Source organism: Hetaerina americana, unplaced genomic scaffold (genome assembly GCF_022747635.1).
Source record: "Hetaerina americana unplaced genomic scaffold, ioHetAmer1.1.p SCAF_7, whole genome shotgun sequence".
Classification (NCBI taxonomy): Eukaryota; Metazoa; Arthropoda; class Insecta; order Odonata; family Calopterygidae; genus Hetaerina; species Hetaerina americana.
In genome coordinates this window covers 30,594,887-30,615,841 of record NW_027287316.1, presented here as the reverse complement: position 1 = coordinate 30,615,841, position 20,955 = coordinate 30,594,887, and the positions used below count along the sequence as shown (strand labels likewise).

General features: G+C 37.6%; 1 protein-coding gene and 1 non-coding gene across 2 annotated transcripts in view; both read right to left on the bottom strand.

Moving 5' to 3' along the window:
* LOC139696609 (adenylate cyclase type 6-like) overlaps positions 1 to 20,955 on the bottom strand; it is a 247,205-nt gene that overhangs the window by 66,139 nt on the left and 160,111 nt on the right. Inside the window, exon 8 of the mRNA XM_071595416.1 lies at positions 711 to 803. Within this exon, the coding sequence (XP_071451517.1) occupies positions 711 to 803 (93 nt within the window). The remainder of the gene's footprint in view (positions 1 to 710; positions 804 to 20,955) is intronic.
* TRNAI-AAU (transfer RNA isoleucine (anticodon AAU)) lies at positions 15,176 to 15,249 on the bottom strand. Its single transcript has one exon. It is a non-coding gene; the product is annotated as a tRNA-Ile (tRNA).

Below are 20,955 nucleotides of genomic sequence, written 5' to 3'. Positions count from 1 at the left end.
TGGGGATGAACTCCTACACATTATAAAAACAATTTGAGCAAGTTTTGAAACAGATAGAAATGTGTATTTTGCAGTGCTCTAGAATACTGAAAACGTACACTTAAATTTGTCATGTACTTTCACAGAATTACCTCACTCATTCACGCTTTAACACAAATGTAATGAATAGCATGTAGGCTGTACTCGAGTTATTGCTCAAAAATCATATCCTGTGGAAGTGAACCACGTAAATAGTCGATTATCCAAACTATTGAAGTTACTTTGAGGATCTACTCAGTTCATAATGGGAAGATTGATCTTCGACACTATGGCACATGGTAAAGTGAAAATAAAGACATTTTTCGTATTTATAACGCTTATACTCTTTTTCAGTTTGATAAATTTTAAATAAGACCATGCCCATGAGACCGATGCACTTTTTAGGGCGATAAGTTTTAGTAAAGAACCTCAGACTTTGATTTAAAAGCATGTTTACCACGCAAATATACATGGTGACAAAGAAAAAAACTGTTTCCACGTCACATTGTGAAAACGTGATGTTTTCGGTGGAATGAGGAAATCAAAGGCAAAAGTTATTTCCAAATTAGCTACTTCAAAAATAAAAAAATCTATATTTTTCCGTTTATTTGAGTGAAACATGATTACGTTTTTTTATTATATAGACCTTTTTATTTTTTCTTGTCAATAGGTTCGCCCGCTGACTCACTCACCTGGCAAAGAGTTCGTTAAGCAGCCGAACGAGTTCCTCCGCAGTACACTGGTCGGAGAGGGAGGTGAAGCCGCAGATGTCGGCGAACAGGATGCTGCAACAGAGAAAGAGCGTATGAAATCGATAGGGTATATCAATTTATTCCACAAGGGTCCCCACGGTATTCTTGTATTTTTGAAAGGGGGACTGTATAAAAGACAGCAAGTAAATGAGTTCGAGGGAAAGTATATGATCCAAGTAGACAGATTTAATTTTTAATAACACACCACTGAAGATTCATACCACCGTATTTTGTGCTCAGGTACATTATGGTAAGATAGTTCACCTCATACCTGGTAGTGCGACATTGTGAATTTAAAAATCAGGGTAACTTCACGCCCATTGCGGGAAGGAGTTCTTTTCCCTTTGCTGATTGAGGTCTCTCAATGGTCTGGCATCCGATACTACCAAACACACTGGGCAAAGCGGAAGGTATCCGTAGATTTCAACTTCAACAACAAGCCACCCAGATTTCAACCCGACCGCAAACGTTCTACCTCCTAGATTCCCACAGGCCCTCATTAGTAGCAGCAATGAATAAAGTAAAAAAAAAGACTTTCAAAGGCCGAGTTTACTAATGAGAGAGCTCAAATGAATAAAATTACAAGGCTTAACGGTGGAGAGGCATGGTAGACCAATCGGAAGAAGGTTTGGTTACTCTCCATAGGAATCGCGTTAGTTTCATGGTCACTCTGGGTATCCTCAAGCAGTAGGCTTTTTCGGGTACTACATCTCTTTGGGAAACTTTACGTGACAAATGGAAAGGAATGACCATCGAACTCTTCCCTGTCTGATACGAGAATTTCACACGCCGCAGTACGACGTGATATCTAACTTGACCGATTGAAACCAAACTTCGGTTGATAACATTGGTTTGGTTTATCATTTGACAATTATTAATTTAGCCATTTAGTTTTTGATTGACCAATATTTACAGTCACAGATAAACCGATCGCCGCCTCCATTTATTATGGGTCCTTACCTACCCTATCCTTCAAGGTGAGGTGCCTACGAGTGATTTTCAAGTTCATTAAACTCGTTTGATCATTACAAAGCACACTATACACGTACATTGAAATGAAAAAAGGTTGAAGATTTGAAAGAAACGATAACTAATAATATTCATAACATGAGGAGTTTCAAAATAGATTTTATATGTTTCATTAACCTGCCTTTACAAGCATGAAGTTACCAACCACATTATCTTGCATGGTGCCACATTACGAAAAGAAAGAACATTTATTTTTGATTCTATAGTTTCCATCAATACAAATTTAGATGAAGGACGATATAGCCCCAATTATCCTATCTGGTATACCATTCCGACAATAAAGTTGATTTAAGTTTTCTTGAAAAATGTGATCAAGGACAACATAATTTTTCGGCGAAATTATAAATGAATTCCATATAGAGAATATCGAAGTCAATTTTAGTGAATTAATTAAATGAAAAACGCTGCCGTCGTCACTGCATTAAATAATAGTATAAAATGTTCAGTATATGCTGAATCCCTCAAAATTCAAAGGCCATGGAACAACGCGTGCCCACTTCTGGAAATAGCGCTGCAAAAATTTGATATTAATTTTTTCCACGAACAGATGGTGGATTGCTTTGCCAAGTCTATGTTTACTTTTTCCTTTGATAGCGTATGTCTAATAAAACTTGACATTTGGTTTACGCAGCGGGAAAATATAAATTTCAATTAATGCTGTGTTAAGTAAAAACTTGACTCAAAAGGCTTTAAAAAATTAAATGTTCTCGCACGCTGGTAGACAATTCCATTTCCCCTCGTTTATTTATTTTATTTATTATGTTTATTTAATTAATTTATTCTCATAGATACCCACAAAATATACAATTAATAAAATGAACCAAAATAATTTGTTACCACATCCGCTCACGTTGATTAAAGTGCCACAAAGGATCCAAAAAATCAAACATGAACGCTGCGTGACTCCCAAGTTTAAAGTAAAAGCTTCAAATGAAACATGAGGAACTATAATCTCAACTATTATTTTACGTGAAGCCTAAGTGTCAAGCCCGTATCAACATAATTCTTTGGCTTACTTCTCTGCTGTCTCATTCGGAGTGTTTTTCTGTACACATGCTTCCATCGCCACAAAAATTCTGCAAAACAACGGATTTCGAGCAATCTTTTGTCAGCGCTGAGACGAGTGCCGATTGGGAGCCATTTTTGAAAGCCACAGGTCACTTAACAAGTTCTCTTAAAGCAATCGCATTTTAGAAAATTCCAAGATATTCCTGAGACCCGCCATGTAATAAGTGTTGGAGCGGATTTCATGCTATTAGAATACTCCTTACGAGAAAAAAACAAATGTTTAATTATGTTGACCCGTATCTTCAATAAATTACAAAGTTAACTTGCTAGCCAAAATTACAGATATATAGTGTTATTAAAAATGCGAGCTATTGACGGAAAAGTTTATAGAAAAAGAAACATCCTAAGAAAATTACAAAATGAAAGCATAAAACTGCCATATTTCCCATATTTCGATCGACACGGTCGGCAAAACATCGATAGGATAGGAGTTAGTATACATTAATTTAGTTATTGTGTGAGGATATTTCTACTTCTAAAATATTTGATCCAATGGCTCACATTTTTAACTTCACAACATATCGTTGATCTAGGGATGCAAGTTGACTTTGTAACTTATAAAATATACGATTCAACGTATTTAAAGTCTGAACTATGCACTTAAAGTTTTGCTCTTAAGGAGTATTCATTCTAATGTTATGCAATTCGTTCCAACTCTAATCTCAAGGTGAGTCCCATGCAGGTATTTTGATCGGGAAATTTGGGAGAATTGACGGCAAAATTCACAGACGGTAACCTAGGATTTCCTAGCTGCAAGTATGATAAATGGAACTGGCGCATCCACATACGAGGAGTTGGTCGAAGACTGAAGTTTCCTAAAATTTAGAGTCAATTTGGAGATTGTTTGATTTCGGTTTTTTCAGTCTACTTACTCCAAACCATTGTGATCTCTTTCACTTTTCAAGTTCAATCTCCAAAAGGTTTGACGTTCAGAAAATGCCGACGAGCTCAAGAACTAGCTGCAGGTCAGGAGTTAATATCGATCTTTTCCCTGAAAAATAATTTTATGCTCTTAATTAACGATAAGGATCTCCAAATTCACTCCCCTTCTGCCTTCTGTCTGTAAGAGGGTTCGCCACTTAAGAACAATGATGCGATCGTGAGTTTTGAAAGAAATTCCTAAAAAAATATACAAACATCTTTTTATGCGTACTACCATCAGAGTTAGTCATTTCTATCAAGGTTCATCCGCCTAATCCCTAATTTATTAAAGGGAAGACTTGAATTGAGGTGAAATTAATGAGAATATTCCCATTACGGGAGATTTCCTATTGATCTCAAGCTGGCCTTTTTATCTCGTTAGCTGTCACATCTAAAACCTTGGAGTGTCATGTTTCAAGGCTATTAGGAGCGGAAATATCCCAACACGTACTTCATTAATTTATTCACAACACACTCAATTACGAAAATACTTTTCAATGATTTTTTGTCTACAATATTTTCCATGAAAACATTCAATCCAAATGTGATTACTTTTTTAAAGGATTAACAACCACGTGGACCAGATTATCACCAATTATAATTTAAATGATGTAGGATATCGGCTTCTTAACTTTCGATTTCGAAATTTATCTTTGCGGTAGACAAGGATTTTAATCCAAATACATATAATTCTTCAAATAATGGACTTCGGGTTTGAAATAAGGAGAAAATAGCTTTACAGCTCATCTAATTCATGATGGTGGATGGCAGCCGCAGTTTCTACATCTACATAATACCCCGCAAGCTGCCGCAAGAGCGTGTGGCGGGGAGTGTAAGGTCACCACCCATAAACGTAGTTTCTGGTTAGATAAAGTCCAGAGGGGAAACGAATGCATAGATTGGTATGGCGTAATTATAGACGTATACACCCCCTTCAAAATTTATAAACTTTAACTAACTATTTAACTTTAAAGCTCGTCCCTCATATTGAATGTTTACATAAAACAATCTGGATTAATTACACAACATAATGATTTCATTCACTCACCGAGGGCACCTATCTTTCCATAATGGCACACGAAGGTGAGCATAAAACTCTTTAGGAAGAATAGACGGCAACAATGCTGTACCGTCATTTGTTAGAATGTAACCTTTCCTGAAAACGGAGAATCACTCGTGATGGATTCAACAAAGGTTACTCTCGCTTTTGTTCACCATATTCCACGCATTTTTAATTCACGCATTTCTTTTTACTGGTTTAATTGTGAAATTAGTAGGATTGAAAAATAATTTTGTTCAATCCTAAAAAACCCTCCATCCTTAAATTTGTATAAAAACTGTGCCCGTGGTACCGCATTGCTAAGATGGTAGGAATCAAAGGAGACGGATTTTTTCCTTAAGTATTATGAGACCCAGACATAATGCGTCACGTCTGGCCAGCCACGCAATACCATCAATTCCAATTCGAAAAATCCTCGGCCAGCGACAAACCCAACGCCCAGACTCCATATAGAAGCATTAAATCCATTTGAATATAGTCTAATAGATTATAATGCAACGGAAGGATCAATTAACTGGAAACGATTAGCCAGAGAATTTTTTTACTGCGTACTCGATCCCAAACAACATCTCCCTAATTTATCGCTTTACAGATAATCTGAAAATCAAACATCAAACGAGGTGAATGAAGAGTGGAAAAATAAATTTAAAAGTCAATTTTTGATGTATATTTTGAATTAAAAGAATGTATAAAAGTTTTTCCTTACTATAAAGTGTCATTTTTTCGAGCCATGAACCAAGTGTAAACGACTAGATTTAGTAGTTTCTTGAATGTGCGAAGGTATACAGGGTCGCACCCAAAAGTGGTAGGACTGATTTTTTTACAAGAATTTTATTGACAATATACTTACATCGACTTAATAATCTCCAAAGTATGCTCCTTGAGCTGCTACACACTTAGTACGCCCGCTGGAAATTTTCTTTGGGGATGCCGTTGATGACCCTCGTCGAAGCCTCTTGAACGGCCTTTATCGAGTCAAAACGTCGTCCCTTGAGCTGTCTTTTCATCAGGGGGAAGAAGAAGAAGTCCGGTGGTGCTAGATCGGGAGAATAGGGCGGGTGCAACGTGGCAACGCCGTATTTGGCCAGGAGCTGTCTGACGACGAGCGCGCCATGGCACGCTCGACGCATGACGCATGGCGTTCTCGAAGGCGGGTGAGCACCTGCACGTAGAAGTTCGCATTCACAGTCTCCCCTGGTGGGACAAACTCCTTGTGAACCACTCCATGACGGTCGAAAAACACAATCAACATCATTTTGATTTTTGATTTGCTCATGCGAGCCTTTTTTGGACGTGGGGACGCGGAAGTGTACCATTCCGCGGATTGTCTTTTCGTTTCGGGGTCATATTGAAAAACCCATGTTTCATCACCAGTTATCACATTGTCCAAACAATTTTCATCTCGGTGCAAATTGGCTAACACTTCTTCGGAAATGCGCACACGCGTTGCCTGTTGGTCGACACTCAGAATTTTCGGCACCATATTGGCGCACACCTTGCGCATGGCCAAATTCTGTGAAATAATGCGTTGGACGTTGGATGCAGACAGACCCAACTAGTCTGCAATTTCTTCACTGGTTAAGCGTCGGTCTGTGTTCAGCAGTGTCCTCACTCTGTCCACATTCGTGTCGGTTCTTGCCGTCGACGGCCGTCCGGAGCGATGGTCGTCTTCAACGAGCTCCCTACCCTCTTTAAACAACTTGTGCCACTCAAATACTGTGGAACGGCTTAAGGCAGTGTCCCCATAAGCCTGCTTGATCATATCGAGGGTCTCAGTAGCCGTCTTCCCGAGTTTTGCACAAAACTTTACGGAATAACGTTGCTCTAAATTCAGATTCATTTTGTTTTTCGACGCGGACAAAAAACTTGCTTCACTAAAAACGGTGTCCTCACTCAACAACAGCCCGCAGGTGACTGAGGTTGGTGTTGGTCTGTGGCTAAGAGTTCCCTCCCCCTTACCCTGCCAGGCAGACTCCACTCCACCGCTCCGTTCGCGCCAGAGAAAATCAGTCCCAACACTTTTGGGTGCAACCCTGTATGTACCCCATGTTAGCATATATGAAAGTGAGTTAGGGTTAAGGATAAAATATCTGTACATTTTCACGATTCTCTCTGTAACTCGGGCAGACACATTTATAAAAAAAACAGGTAACAGTGAGATTAACGTGAGTCCCATTTTTTGGCTTCAGATGATATTAAGAACGTGGATGAATCGTAGCGGTAAGATATAATATTGCGACGTTAGTATTAGTTATACATTTTTGTATGCAGTTTTCGACAGATACTTTCGAAGAGGAAATAATATCTTGATTTTGGTAGCAATTTGGAAGCTTTGAAACCATTAAAGAGAGGCATAGATTTAAAGGTTCTGGGTTAATACCAGTGAAATGGACATAAATAAAAAAATAAAGTTGTATGCATGGTGGTGGAGAAGAGAAGTTTATTAGGAAAATTTCAAGGAAAGAAGGAAAATTCGATGAAGGACACATTGGGTGGCAACGGAATTCTGAAGTATGTGATAGAGGGGAGAATGTTGGGAAAGGGAGGTAAAGGGAGGACAAGAATAGGCATTCTTGGTTGGTGAGATAGAGACTAGAAAAGAATAGGTATAGGCACAAGTCTCAAACGAAGAAATACAGAAAGAATGTGGATTAGAAGAATGGTTTAATGCAATCAAAGATGTAAGGAATGTATTTTTTACCATGTTAGGCGAGGCTTGGCAAAAAAAAGATAGCGAATCCATGGAAAACCTAACTCGAACGGTAGACTACCCTTGACAATAAACATATTTCAATGAATTCAACTAATAAATAAATTATTGTAATAAAAATGGGTTAACAACTTATTCTAGCTTGTTTATACTTGTAAATTAAATTCTTTGACTCAAATTTTGGCAAATATGCTAAAGTTCAAATCGCCTAAATAAACCAAAACTCAATTGCAGAGCATTCTGTCTCCATTCGGCTGCTGGTTAAGTAGGTCACTGTTATCTGGAAAATATCACTCCAACTGATCGCGAAAATTAAAACCTCCTCTTGGAAGACGGAACCGATTCAGTTAGCATACATTAAATTTGATCTCACAGAATTCCCGAAGACACATTATTCCATGTTCTTCGGAAAAGAACATCCCGAGTGGAGCATTCATGAGTGTTGAAATATAAACACCCTTCGACGGCAGATGGCAAGGGAAAAGAAATAGCAGACGAATCAGAATTATCGATTTCCATATTCCTTGCATTAATTTCAATGAAGGAGTACCTGATCGTTCCAATGTTTCCGTGATTAAATTTGCGTTTATAACGTATACCTTGATCCATCGATAGTAATACGCGTGTACTAAGCATGACCTTAAATGCAATTATTCACTCTATTATGAAGAGAAAGTTTCGCTACATACCACAAGTTTTACACAAATTTTGAAGTTAGTAGAAGAATTTTCTAGGTTTAAAACAATTTCCTGGAAACTTATAGTTCGACGTAATTTCAAGGGAAATGAGCGTCGAGTTCTGCAACTAAATTTTCCCATGTGTCAACTGAAAATAACGCTCAGTTTCCTTCCTCAGACAACTTAGGATAAAATCAAAGCCTTGAGGATATTGTTTTCTCAGATCGTCACTAGAGAACACCGCTGCATAAATGACAGTTTCGTGGCAAAATCAGGAGCGAGTACTGCCAAGGAACCAGTGTCCTAGAGTGGCTGTACAGATTTTGCTTAAAGTCACAAATACAATCGTAACAAAGGAATTTAATTCCATCATTCTAACATGCATACTACATTATATATTTAGTAATCGATATTATTTTTCTCGCTTAGTTTGCACTGATAACGACTCATTTCTTTCCAGAAATTGGTTTCCACATTCTATAAGATCAATTTAATAATGCTTTTACGGGAACTGTTTTCAGAATAAGTTGAAACTTAAATACATGTTATTAAAAGCACAATGAAATGTTGAAAGGCAATAACTGGACAAGACTTGCAAGAACTGATTCAAGTAAAATCAATTTTTTTAACTGAAATTCTTTCAAATTACTTCAAATCAAAACTCCGGCCCTACGCCGGAGTTTTGCGTATTGAATGCTGTGACTGGCATCGACATTTTTATTTATCAAAATGATGGGCGGTTAACCATTGCACAAGCAGCTTCTATTTTAAATCGCTATGTAAGCAAGTGATGTGCTGATATCTTATTTTTCCCTTACCCAAAAAATTCCCTTTTCTTTTAGGGAGAACTTTTCTCCTCATGTCGTGATTTCCGGACAATTATGTAATTATGAAATTGATAAGGACTTCTAGAAGTAAGCGATACTTATAAAATAAATTATGGCCTTTTATTTTTCTCAATATAGCAAAACAATTTTTTCTTATAAAAACAATGGAAAAATCGTAAAATAATTCTTCACAAAATCTCACCGTCGATCTTGAAAAATGGCTATGAGGACAAGCCATCAAAACATTTTGTGACAACAAGTCGGATGACGTGCGCAAACCTTCGCTTGCGGGACCACATGAGACCTGTCAAATTTAAATGCAAACTCCTTGGTGCGAGAAAAGCTCTATTTGACATTTAAGGTTGACGCATCGATTAAAACCTCCAAATGCTTTAAGAATTGAATCACGTGTCTGGAAGTATTCGAAAATTTCATTCATCTTGAGTGGTTGGCAATCTTCCCTTTTAGCGGCATACTATACGCAGTTTCTAGGAGATACCTGGAAACGTCTCGGAAACGATTTTAACGCTGTCATGAGACGACACGCATAGCAAAGAACGCTCTGAACGATACGCAAAATTTATCCGCTTAAGCAGGAACTCGTATTTTGGAACGCCCGATCTTCGGTCATTTCATTGATTACTTGTACGACCGTGTAATATGTGAGGTTACAGGATATCTACTTCAATCAAAAGCCTGGAAGAATTAGCATTGAATTAAGGTGTCTCCGTAGTTTAATTGTCCCAAGCACTTGACCAGAAATCTTGGGAGCCGGGGAAGAAGCAAATCATATATTCAAGAAAATCATCTATAGCACGAATATGTAATCTCCAGAATTTTTACTAGCGTTAATGCTTTCTTGTGTCGTTTTACAACATTTTCCACAACTATTTCACTATATTAAAGTAGTTGTTCCTTTCCCTTCATTACTCAGACCAAAATAAAATCCTTACCTACTACCATTAAGTCGCCTTCTCACTTACCTATAAGTGAGAAGGTGACTAAAGTTGAACAGATAGCTTCAGTTGTTCAGTAAAAATAAATGACACTCATATCAGCATCAAAAAACAATCATTAGGGTTCTCGACAGTTTAATTGTTGGTTGACAGTTTAATTAATTTAAGAATTTGAATACTTAACGAGAGAGGCGTAATCAAGTTCAGTATATTTTCGAGAGCTTCCTAAATAAATAATAAACGGGGTAGGAATGAAGTAAAGGAGGCAATCAAAAGCAAAAGTCATGCACTAGACAGCTAAAATCAACAAAGACTCTGGAAATAATTCTGAAGGGTTAGATCGTGTTCGTAGAGTTTGTTGCCTTTGACTACATCAATTAGGGCAAGTTTCTGGTTCACGGACTTCAATGAAACAGAATATTTATTCACGGATCGTAATGTCTTGCCATATTTTGGTCAAGTGAAATAATACTGTATCTACCTGTGCGTCTCTGATGCAAAACGAGGATTTAAATGACAAATCTACCCTGGCAAGTATTTATGAGATCAGTTGTATTCATGACATTTTAGTATATTACTTATTTACATTTTTTCACGAGAGAGATGATTAGGATGATGTATGAAAGAAGAAAATGGAATAAGGTTAACAAGGAAATGAGCTATTCTATGCTCCAGCGCTGTATTGCTTGGGAAAGACTTCAAATGTACCGTCTGATAAGACAAGAATGAGTCTTTGTGGTCTTACATTAAAATTAGCCCGTCACCAGCTTCGAGAATTGTTTACACTATTCCCTAGAGTCGGAATATCCTGCCATTAACCAACGGATTCAGCCGCTCATCTTATGAATTTTCAATATTTGTCTCCTGCTTTTCACCTCGTATTTTTTATTTCAATTTAGAAAAAACCTGTTTTTTAAGGAAAAATGAGCAGTGCGTGGACGAGTTAAATTTTAAATGCCTAAAGAGAGAATTCTAATGATGTGAATGGTTCTTTAAATGCTTAAATATTAGTTTGAAGATTTGGTATTATGTCATGAAAATTTAAATTCATCTCATTCAAGGTATTATACCTATTTAAGGTTGATTTTGATGGGATATGACGACCTCACAGGTAGGTATAATGGGAGCTTTCTTTATTTTTCAATACATTATTTCCTTGTTCATTTCTTCGTGCTTTATGTCTGGCTAGATGATTTAAAGTCTTAGACCTATAGAGAGACTTAAAACATTTCTCTACCCATATTTGCCCAAGTTTCTCCCTTCTTTTACGCGCTTCAAGTAACACACTACCTTTAAATATCTCATCCACTCAAATTTCTCCCTTTTTATTGGATTCTCCATAACTATTTCCTCTCTTCTCCCGCCCTATCCTTATCTTTAACTTTTGTTTTCCTCTCTCTTACAATTATTTTCTCCATTCTCCGCAACACCCACACCTCAAAAATCTCCAATTTACATCCATACTCTTCCCTTAAAGACCAGGTTTCTCACACAAGAAAGCTATCGCGAGAATGTTAGCCAGTTTACGAAATGTTTCCCTCCTCATTTCTGACGCAGGGAATTTTAACTGTGAATACGTACATACGTATGAAATTGTGAGAATTTATTCATGAAAAAAATTTGAGTAATTTGAATGAGTACATTTAGCCATATATTTAAAAATGGAATTTAAATGAAACAACTTAAACATGTATTTTACGTTCGAAAACAGGATTCGAAACTGAAATGATCTTTGAGCAATGTGGAAATGTGGAACTTCATGAGTTGAGCCACGGTGATAGTTCAATAAACACTCGTCGAACTGACTTCATTATTAAGATGGAAAATGCTTGAGTTGACTTTCCAGGGATAATCCAATATCTGCACGACATCTCGGGAGAGAAAATTAAGCAGCAAATAAGGAGAGATCAAATGTCGAAGAAAGATCAATGGAATTTTTCCGGCACAATTCACAATCGAAACACAAGGAGAAAGAGAGATGATAGGAAATGACAATGAAGCATCGTAAAAAAATATACACCTCTATGGATTTCTGTACTCTTTTGTATGTAGATCAAAACCAAAGAATACACTGCGCCATAATTCCCCGCTAGCACGAGAAAAATGAAAAAAACGGAATCGTGGAAAAGAGACCATTTCTCGGAACGAAAGAAAAATGCAAGTCACTCTAATGATGATGCGTTTGAAAACATTAGGTTGAAGCACTGTCATGGGATTTATGGCCACTTGTTATTTAAAAGACTGGGATACCGATTTGGCTCTCCCATAAACCTGGGGGGTGGTTGTAGCATACGAGTATATCAATCAATCAAAGTTTATCTACCGATTTAAGGCAGGTTTCGGACGGTCCTTAGCAACTATTATACACTACGTATCGCGTGAATTTCACCTTATTTTTCCCACGTAATTTCCTTCTTCAGTTATTTACACCTACCACCTTCCTACGTGCCGTCTAAAATGAGGAAAATGTAATGAAAATGCAATGATCTTTGTTGAAATTTCAATGAAAAACTAAAAGGGAGGTGTAACTTCTAATGACCCCAAATTTAGAATACGTTAAAGGTATTTGGGATGAATGGGTTATAACGTTTTAATATTGAAATTTGAAAAAAATCAGAAATAAAATCTGCCAGGTCTGTAAAAACAATGTTAAGAGGGAAGAGTCAGCGTGACGGGTATGCTGGAGGAATTAGGATGGAAGTCCCTCGAGTCTTGAAGAGAGTAGGCAAGACTTTCAGATAGGTATACGACACCCGAGCTTACTTGTGACACCGAGGAAATTATTATTGGCCCACATCAAGCAGATTAGACCTCAAGAATAAAATAAGAGAGACAGATAACACCACTGATCGATTAAAATCTTCCTTCTTCTCTCGCACGATGTATAATTATAACAAAATTACACGAAATCACTTAAAATATCTTATTCAAAAAAGTAAACTTCACTCGAGAAACATTGCCCAATTTAAATAGGTACGTATGTAAGTGCATGCATGTTTCTCACATGAAAACATATATAATCATGACTATTAAAGTTCATATTCAAGTATAAACGACTGGCGCTGAACGCCCTTACGGCTTAGTTAGTTGTAATTGCAGTTGGTTGGATGTAGATTAGTTCGATGTAGATGAAATGCCTCTTTTATTCCTTTCCCTTCCCCACCTACATAAAATTCTTCCTTCTTTCACGTCATGTAATAGATAATATCTGGAGAAAATACTGAGAGATAGTAGGGACGTTGATATCCCACAACCTATCAATATTTCCTGCACATACTTTTTCTACCTTCTTCGGATTTCCCGTAGCAACGTACCCTCTACTGTCACCACGTTTTAAACTCCATCGTTAATCTTCCTCCCTGTCCACTTATTTTCTCCATCCTTTACCTCACCCACATCTCAAAAGCCGCTCATCTACGCCCATCCTTTTGCCTCAAAGACCAGGTCTCACATCCATAAAGCACCTCACTCCATATTTAACTTGCTACCAATATATTCTTGCTTGGCGGCACGTATATATATCGTTGCGATTAGTCGCACCCCAATACAAAATCTTTCGCTCGTCGTCATTCACGCAGAAGCACAAAATAAAACCAAGGCAAGATCCCTAATTAGTCTTTGGCAGTAAATTTTCCGCTAATTGCGCACCCTCCTCAGGGCGACGTCCCCGGGGTGAAATTTCATCCGTCCATCGCCCGCCCGGACGGCCGCCCGGTTCCGAATCTGAATCGTCCATTTATCATCCGCAGCCACAGCGACCGATCAAAGGCGACGGGCGTCCTTTCCGCTTCATTTCTTTCGCGGGAGAGCTGCCGCTTTTGCGGTTGGGAGGGGAGGGGAGGGGGGGAGAGAGGAGGGGGGGAATAAACAGAGCGGCCATCACGAGCACCCAATCAATCAAACGGCTTCGGAATTGTTCTCGGGAGCAGGGTGTCGTAATTCCCTCGAAAGTTCTGATAAAGGCAAACGGACGGGCGAGGACGGAGCATGGTCGGAAAAAAATGGGTATAGAGAGAATGGGAGGGAGTTTATTTTTCGATTTTCACACAACCCGCGTACGTCAGGGCATCATATAGATTCCAGCTGTTGCCAATGCGAGAGACTGGATGATTTTATCTAGATTACGACCGTTATTTTAGGGGAAGGGGAAGGTGACTGACATAGCCTAGGGGGTAAAAATTTGCGCAACTGACCTAGGGGACCGGGTTCAAATCCAGGGGGTTCTAAACACCTAAAGGTTCGCCACAACTGTGTGATTATTCGGTTAATAGATCAGATAAACTTTTTCACCGGCGACACAGAGAAAGCAACTGGGCCCCCTTACTCAGATGCGTGTGAACCCCCGCGGGCACTAGTTTTAGGTGAGGACTATTTTAATCCATCAAACCAAACTAAGTACTGATTACTATAGTATGGGGTTTCCTTTCTTAAGACTAAGATCGGGTTATATAAATGAAATTGAAATACTTTTAATGGAATCGCCGTATTCTATATTATGTGAGGAGAAAAAAAATTTATTAATCAATATTTGCGGAATTCATCCTAATTATTTCACGAATGTCTGAACTGTCGAAACAGTGCCGAATTTGGGTACTGGAAATCTTTCTAGTTCTATTATAATATTGGGAATAAAGATAGAACTAAAAGAATAATTGGGACTCATGTCAATCGAAAACTAGGTGCATGAGTTCAAATACTTGATAAGCAGAATCACAAGGTGAGGTCCCAAAGTGCGGAATATAGAATTAATGCTGCTGAATTTTCCGATTATTTGAAGTTAAAAGGAAATCTTATTTACCCAGAAGTACAAGTTTAAAGTTTGAAGACCAGCAGAGAGCGTGTATCTTTGTGTGGGAGTGATTTATGGGTGGCAAAAAGAAGAGGAGAAAAGAAGATACTATTAACTTTGAAGGTAGGGGTTTTAGATGAATGTTGAAGATATGATGAAGAGAGAATTCAACAAGTGAAGAAGTGTTTGGAAGGAATGCAAAGAACTTCTTGACAGTTGCAAGGAAGAAGAGACCGATTAATTGGGCAATTACTTAAGTACGACGAATTGATGAATCATAATAAAAGTAATAATTATATAAAAATGTGTTTATTTTACCTCGATTGGGACTATGTAGTGCATTTTTCCACATAATCCTTTAAAAAAATTGGCCCATGGGGGGATCGAACCCACGACCTTCGCGTTATTAGCACGACGCTCTAACCAACTGAGCTAATGGGCCGCTTGAAAGAAAGCGGGGAAGAGAGAAGGAAAAAAATGAAGATGTTAAAGAAATGGAAAAATTGAAGAAAATAATCATGGGAGAAAGCCTCGCTTAGAATATATGGAACAAATTTAGGAAGAAATTACATGTGTCTTGCACTGGGTATTGGAAAGACAAGCTGAGAAGCGAGAGAAGTGGGAAGCTACTATCATCCAGCCAATGAACTGACCATTTAAGAATAAGATCTGTCTTTACAGATGCAAAAGAAATTGCACGAATGATAAGTTTAATTCAGTGTTTAGTTTTTAGAGTATCCGGAAATTATTCTGATCACGTAACGTGTTATTTTATTTCGCGGCCATTTTTCTAAACGAACCTCTATATTTCCTTGTTTTTCAATTATTGCATTCAGTTGTGCCAAAATAAAAAAAATGCGCTACATGAAATTTTCTAACATACAAATAAAACTAACCTTATCTATAACGCATGCAAAAATTTATACGCAACTCGTTTTTTCTAATTACGGGCAGGTAGGAAATCTATCATACAATAACTAGTTTATTTTTCTTCATGTCGATTAGAGAAATAAAATTTTGCGGACTTTAATGTTACGCAAGCACTTTACCAGCGCGGAGAAATTAAATTTGCATTCTTCTAGATAATACTCCTATGAAATCAAGAGTACTTTTTTGAATATTTTGGAAAGAAAGTTGCTGTCGCTTGTCTTTTTTTAAGCGCGTTTTGTTCCCGTCAATTACTAATTTATTTATAATTGCTATTCCTAACTTATATTATAAATGACAATTTTTCCCTTTCAATTTTAGCATATATTTTACTATCATCGGATTATTTCATTCGTGGATATATCCAGTATTACAGCAAAAATGAACCCATTCTTCATTTCGAAAGCTCCCGAAATTCACACATCAGAATTACCTCAACTGCAATATACATCCATGCGGTTGGCAATGAATAGGATCTGCGTGAATTAGAGGAGTGGAAAACCGGGTGATCATGTAGAATGTTCATTCATGGTTAGAAGGCCTACCACGAAAGTAACAAATGAGTTGATGCTATCATAATTAATCAGCAATACAATACAAATTAATCAGCAATATCCTGCGAGTAGCACAAATACCGAGAAATAATCATTTATATGGAGATGATTAAACCGCAAACTGGTGGTATGATTGAAAAGTATTTTGATAATTGGTGTGGAAATAAATGTAAATGATTTTTAAAAGGTATAGTGTCGATGTGATACATACGCGTACTGTTGCTATTTTTAACATAACTGTACCGCCGCGAAATATATAACGTATCTGGCCAGCCAAGTCTGCGAAAATATAAAAAAAATATATTCCACGCCTATCAGGTTGTGAGATAGGATCCTGAAAACTTTTTTCTGAACTCCTTCCCCTGAGTTTGAGAGTTCTCTCAGAGCGGATAATTTTCTCCCGTCTCCTTGGGTTCACCTCGTCGACTTTTTCGCCCATAGGACGCCCTAAGAAGTAATTTACGAGTCCTTTTCGACCCGAGCTCCCTCACTCCCTTCCTTTAACCCTCTTTATCACAAAAAAACCCTCTCGCCTGCTGGAAAAAAAACCCCTCTCCGCCTCGTGAATGGGCGAGGCCCTAAAAGCGCGGCCTTCGCTCTCGTGTTATTGGCCAACTTTCAAGTAGCTTCCCTGCTTGGGTACATGTTGGGGCTGAATGGATGCTTAAACAAATGAATATTTCCTAATCTATGCTCTTTTAACTTGTCTCAACCCTTTCTTCGAATACCTACTTCACCCCGAACTTCCACCAAAGCGATGAGTTTTAGATTTGCGTCTGCATGAATAATAGTCTAGAAATAGAGTGTTAATTCAACTATTATCTAAAAATATGCTTGAAATAGGTTGGAGAGCTCTATATTTCTTATAATTTATGCGTCCCTAGAGTACTCAGGTCTTTTAAATTATGCTTTCCCTTTTTTACAGATGGTCAGAAAGATAATACTGCTACATATGTACATGAATACATACTGAACACGCAGCATGTGTGAAACTCATCGTTTCAGAGTTAAATACATTGAACACAGGTTAATCCCTATAATTATTCAAATTTATTAGCGATGAATGCTATCATTACACATTGCCAATTCAATAAATATTGCCTACACCCCAAATTTGTATTTCCTATTTTTCACTCTCCATAGATTTCCTCAGAATTTTCGCATATATTTAATTATTCCATCATTTCCCCAACCTCTTTTTTTTAGATATTTCATTTTCAGAATCAATTTTAAATTATATTAGATAGGACTATAAATTGCATAAAATAACACACGATCCATCTCACTTCTTTCGATTAGGAAATAACAAATATCGTTCATATCATCGCATGTTAATGAAAACCAGAGACTCAATAATAAGAATACATATTATACAATATGCAAGAAACATGATGATAAAGACTCTGAAAAATGGTAGATTTTGCAATTGTAAGAATTTGTTCTCTTTGCAATACCTCCAAAATCCCTTAGTTAGGCAGGGACGCAAACATTTTAGGAAGTATATTTTTAAATAATTTAAAACACTTTTCTAAAGCTTCCGTAAAAATCAAATTAAAATCCGTAAATTATTTTTATTCCCACTAAGTAAATACAAAACGTCTGTAAAATGTCAACCTTTAATGGGCATAAACATAATATTTCGAGACGAACCTGAAACTCTCCTGAATTTCTTCCACCAAATATCATTTCAAATTTCCCTTGGGTTGTCAAAAAGAGAAGCCTATAGGGGAGAATTTAAAAGGAAGGTCAGGAAGGATTATGAGAAATAGGACATGGACGAAGGAATCTATGAAGAAATATGGCATCTGCTGGTGACGTAATCGTTTAGGGAGTTGGCACAAACCAATACTCGCACTGATAACCGGCGATGATATCAGTGCCTCATTTCACGAATTATGTTTCACGATTCCCACGAACTGTTCTCGCACGCTCGACGTGCTCACGCAAATGATTCGATCGAACTAAATGCTGACATGAGAATTCCTTCCTTCCTCATCAATAGTGTTTTCAAATGTTGGAAAAATAAAACAACATCACACCCTCGGGAATGCTCACCACGAGAACCCTGATTACATGAGACCCCCTTGAGTTCGACCCACATTGGTCCTTGAATACGCTAGCACGTTTAAATCCGGGCGGGTGCGCGAGGCTTAAGGGTAGCGGGCCTCGGGGGTTCGCTCACCCCGATGAAGCTTTCTCGGCCACACTCCTGAGGGGGCTCTTACGTGAGGGGCCGCCTTTCGCCTCACCGCTCTCCCCGCCGATATACGTTCTCCCCCGCTGCGAAATCAGCATCTGATAATGACCCCATTTCGCGCCGTAAGCGACGGGTAGATGGTGGTTTTCCCAGCCCCCTCTTAGGAGTGACAAGGGCAGGCCGCGGGGTTTCGAGGAAGGTAGTGGACTGCTTATTGGATGAGAAACTATGGTCATGGGAGGAGGCGACGTTCCGAGCACAAAAACTATGATTATATAACCATATCGTATATTAACTTGCACACTTACCAGCGGTGAAAAAGCAAAAATCAAAAGCTAAAAAAGGAAAAAAAAACAGTTGTATTTCGATGCTTAAAATATTTTTCGGATACAGTAAAACGGAACATCACAAGCCGAGGAGATAATCTACAAGGAAAAAGGCCATGGCATTGAAATATACATCTTAGATATTGATAATCAGTTCATGTAGAAAAATCAAATTCTTATCCGTAGAAGAGGTCGTACTTCGGACGAAAAAATAGATCAGGAGAAGGAAATAAAAGTAGCGTGCATATTATGATAGGATATCTTACAGATGAAGGATAAGGAAAGAAAAGTGAATCTAATTCCACTAAAAGTGAGGATCACCGATGACATATATTAAACATATAACGGAAGGTGTGAAAGGGAAGAAATATGAGGATAACAGAGTCAGTCGAAGTGAGCAAAGTGAAGCGACTAACCAGCATTACCATTATTGAGGGTAATTCATCATGAGGCAGCACTTCGATAAGCCGGACTGTTATTAATGGGGAACGATGAAGACGAAGAGAAATTCACTTAATGGGTGCATTCCCTACTCTTTCTCTAGCAAAGAAAACATTAATACGAATTAACGAATTTTCTTCTCTGGGTTCTACAGATGCTTCGAGATAATAATATACTATAATGCACGCGTGAAAACAAGCTTTTACATGACATACGTTGTCATAGATCACAACATTTACTTTATGTCAAATATATATCAAAAGTTGTTCGTAAAATTGTGTATACGAATGTATATATATATATAATTATATATATATAAATATAAATAAATAAATAAATATATAAATATATAAATAAATAAATAAATATATATATATATATATATATATATATATATATAAAACATCTTCGAAATGGAACGCTCATCGGCGACACACAAATATATAAAAACACAGATGTAGATTTTTAGAATATAGAGACACAAAGAAAGGACACTCACAATTTGTTATTTTACATTTCGACAGCACGGCTGTCGTCTTCAGAATCTTTATATATATATATATATATATATATATATATATATATATATATATATAATATCTTGTATGAAGTTCTCACGGATGCGAATAATAATTTAAAAGAAGAAGTACGATAGAGCTAGCCAACAAAAACACAGATAAACACATACAAATGGCACTAACACGTATTCCAAAGTTTCTGTGGCCAAACCACTATCCTCTGGGGAAAGAAGGAACCGAAGGTCGCTGGTTCCATTCCCGATACCGGCGAAAATTTTAAGCTTAGAAAAAAAATTTTCGATGGTATTTTGGAACGAGACAATGCGAAAATGTAACTCCGGCTAAAAGAACTACCCTGAACCCATGGTGAAAGGTAGCAGTGTCACCATTAGGCACTGGTGATGCACACCGAGTGGGTCGGCTCGGCAACAAGCGGCCGTAGTTTCGGGTGAGAGTGAAGTTCACGCTATCGTTCGCAGGACTGAGATGTGAAAGGCAGAATATGCTGCCTTGCACTCAAATAAAGTAGAATGGAGGGCTGTAGTAAACCAATCCTAGGATTGAAATACTGATAATACGATATATATACTTGCATATAGATTAATAATATAATAGATTATTTTATATTTTCAATTATGTCCGTAATAATCAAATGATGTTTGTACGGTAGCACTGATTACACAAAACTACGCAAACATTCTAATAATGAAAGCAGCAATAACAAAAAATTAGTATTTTTGTCGTTTAAAAAATGTTTGAAAACATGTTTATGTCTGGTATTTCATTTTGATCACTCATTTGACAAGCCGAAGAATTGAAGGATTATTATTCCCAGGGAACTCTATCAAAAATATCTTTTATGATTGAGGAATAAAAAGGAAATAAAGTGATGATAATTAATAATAACGCCTGAGTTGGTTTCTCGAAGAGAATTCAAGCAACACGTCATTCGAAATTAATGCGAATCAATTTCGTTGAAATCGGTTTATTCTAAAGAATGATCTGGTACTTTCCCGGCGAATAATGTTTTCCAAGATTATTCGGGTCTCCCACCGGGTCCACGTTCGTAGGTTTGCCGACGTTTCGATGGCCGAGTCGTCCATCGTCTTCATGTCCTGAAGACGATGGACGACTCGGCCATCGAAACGTCGGCAAACCTACGAACGTGGACCCGGTGGGAGACCC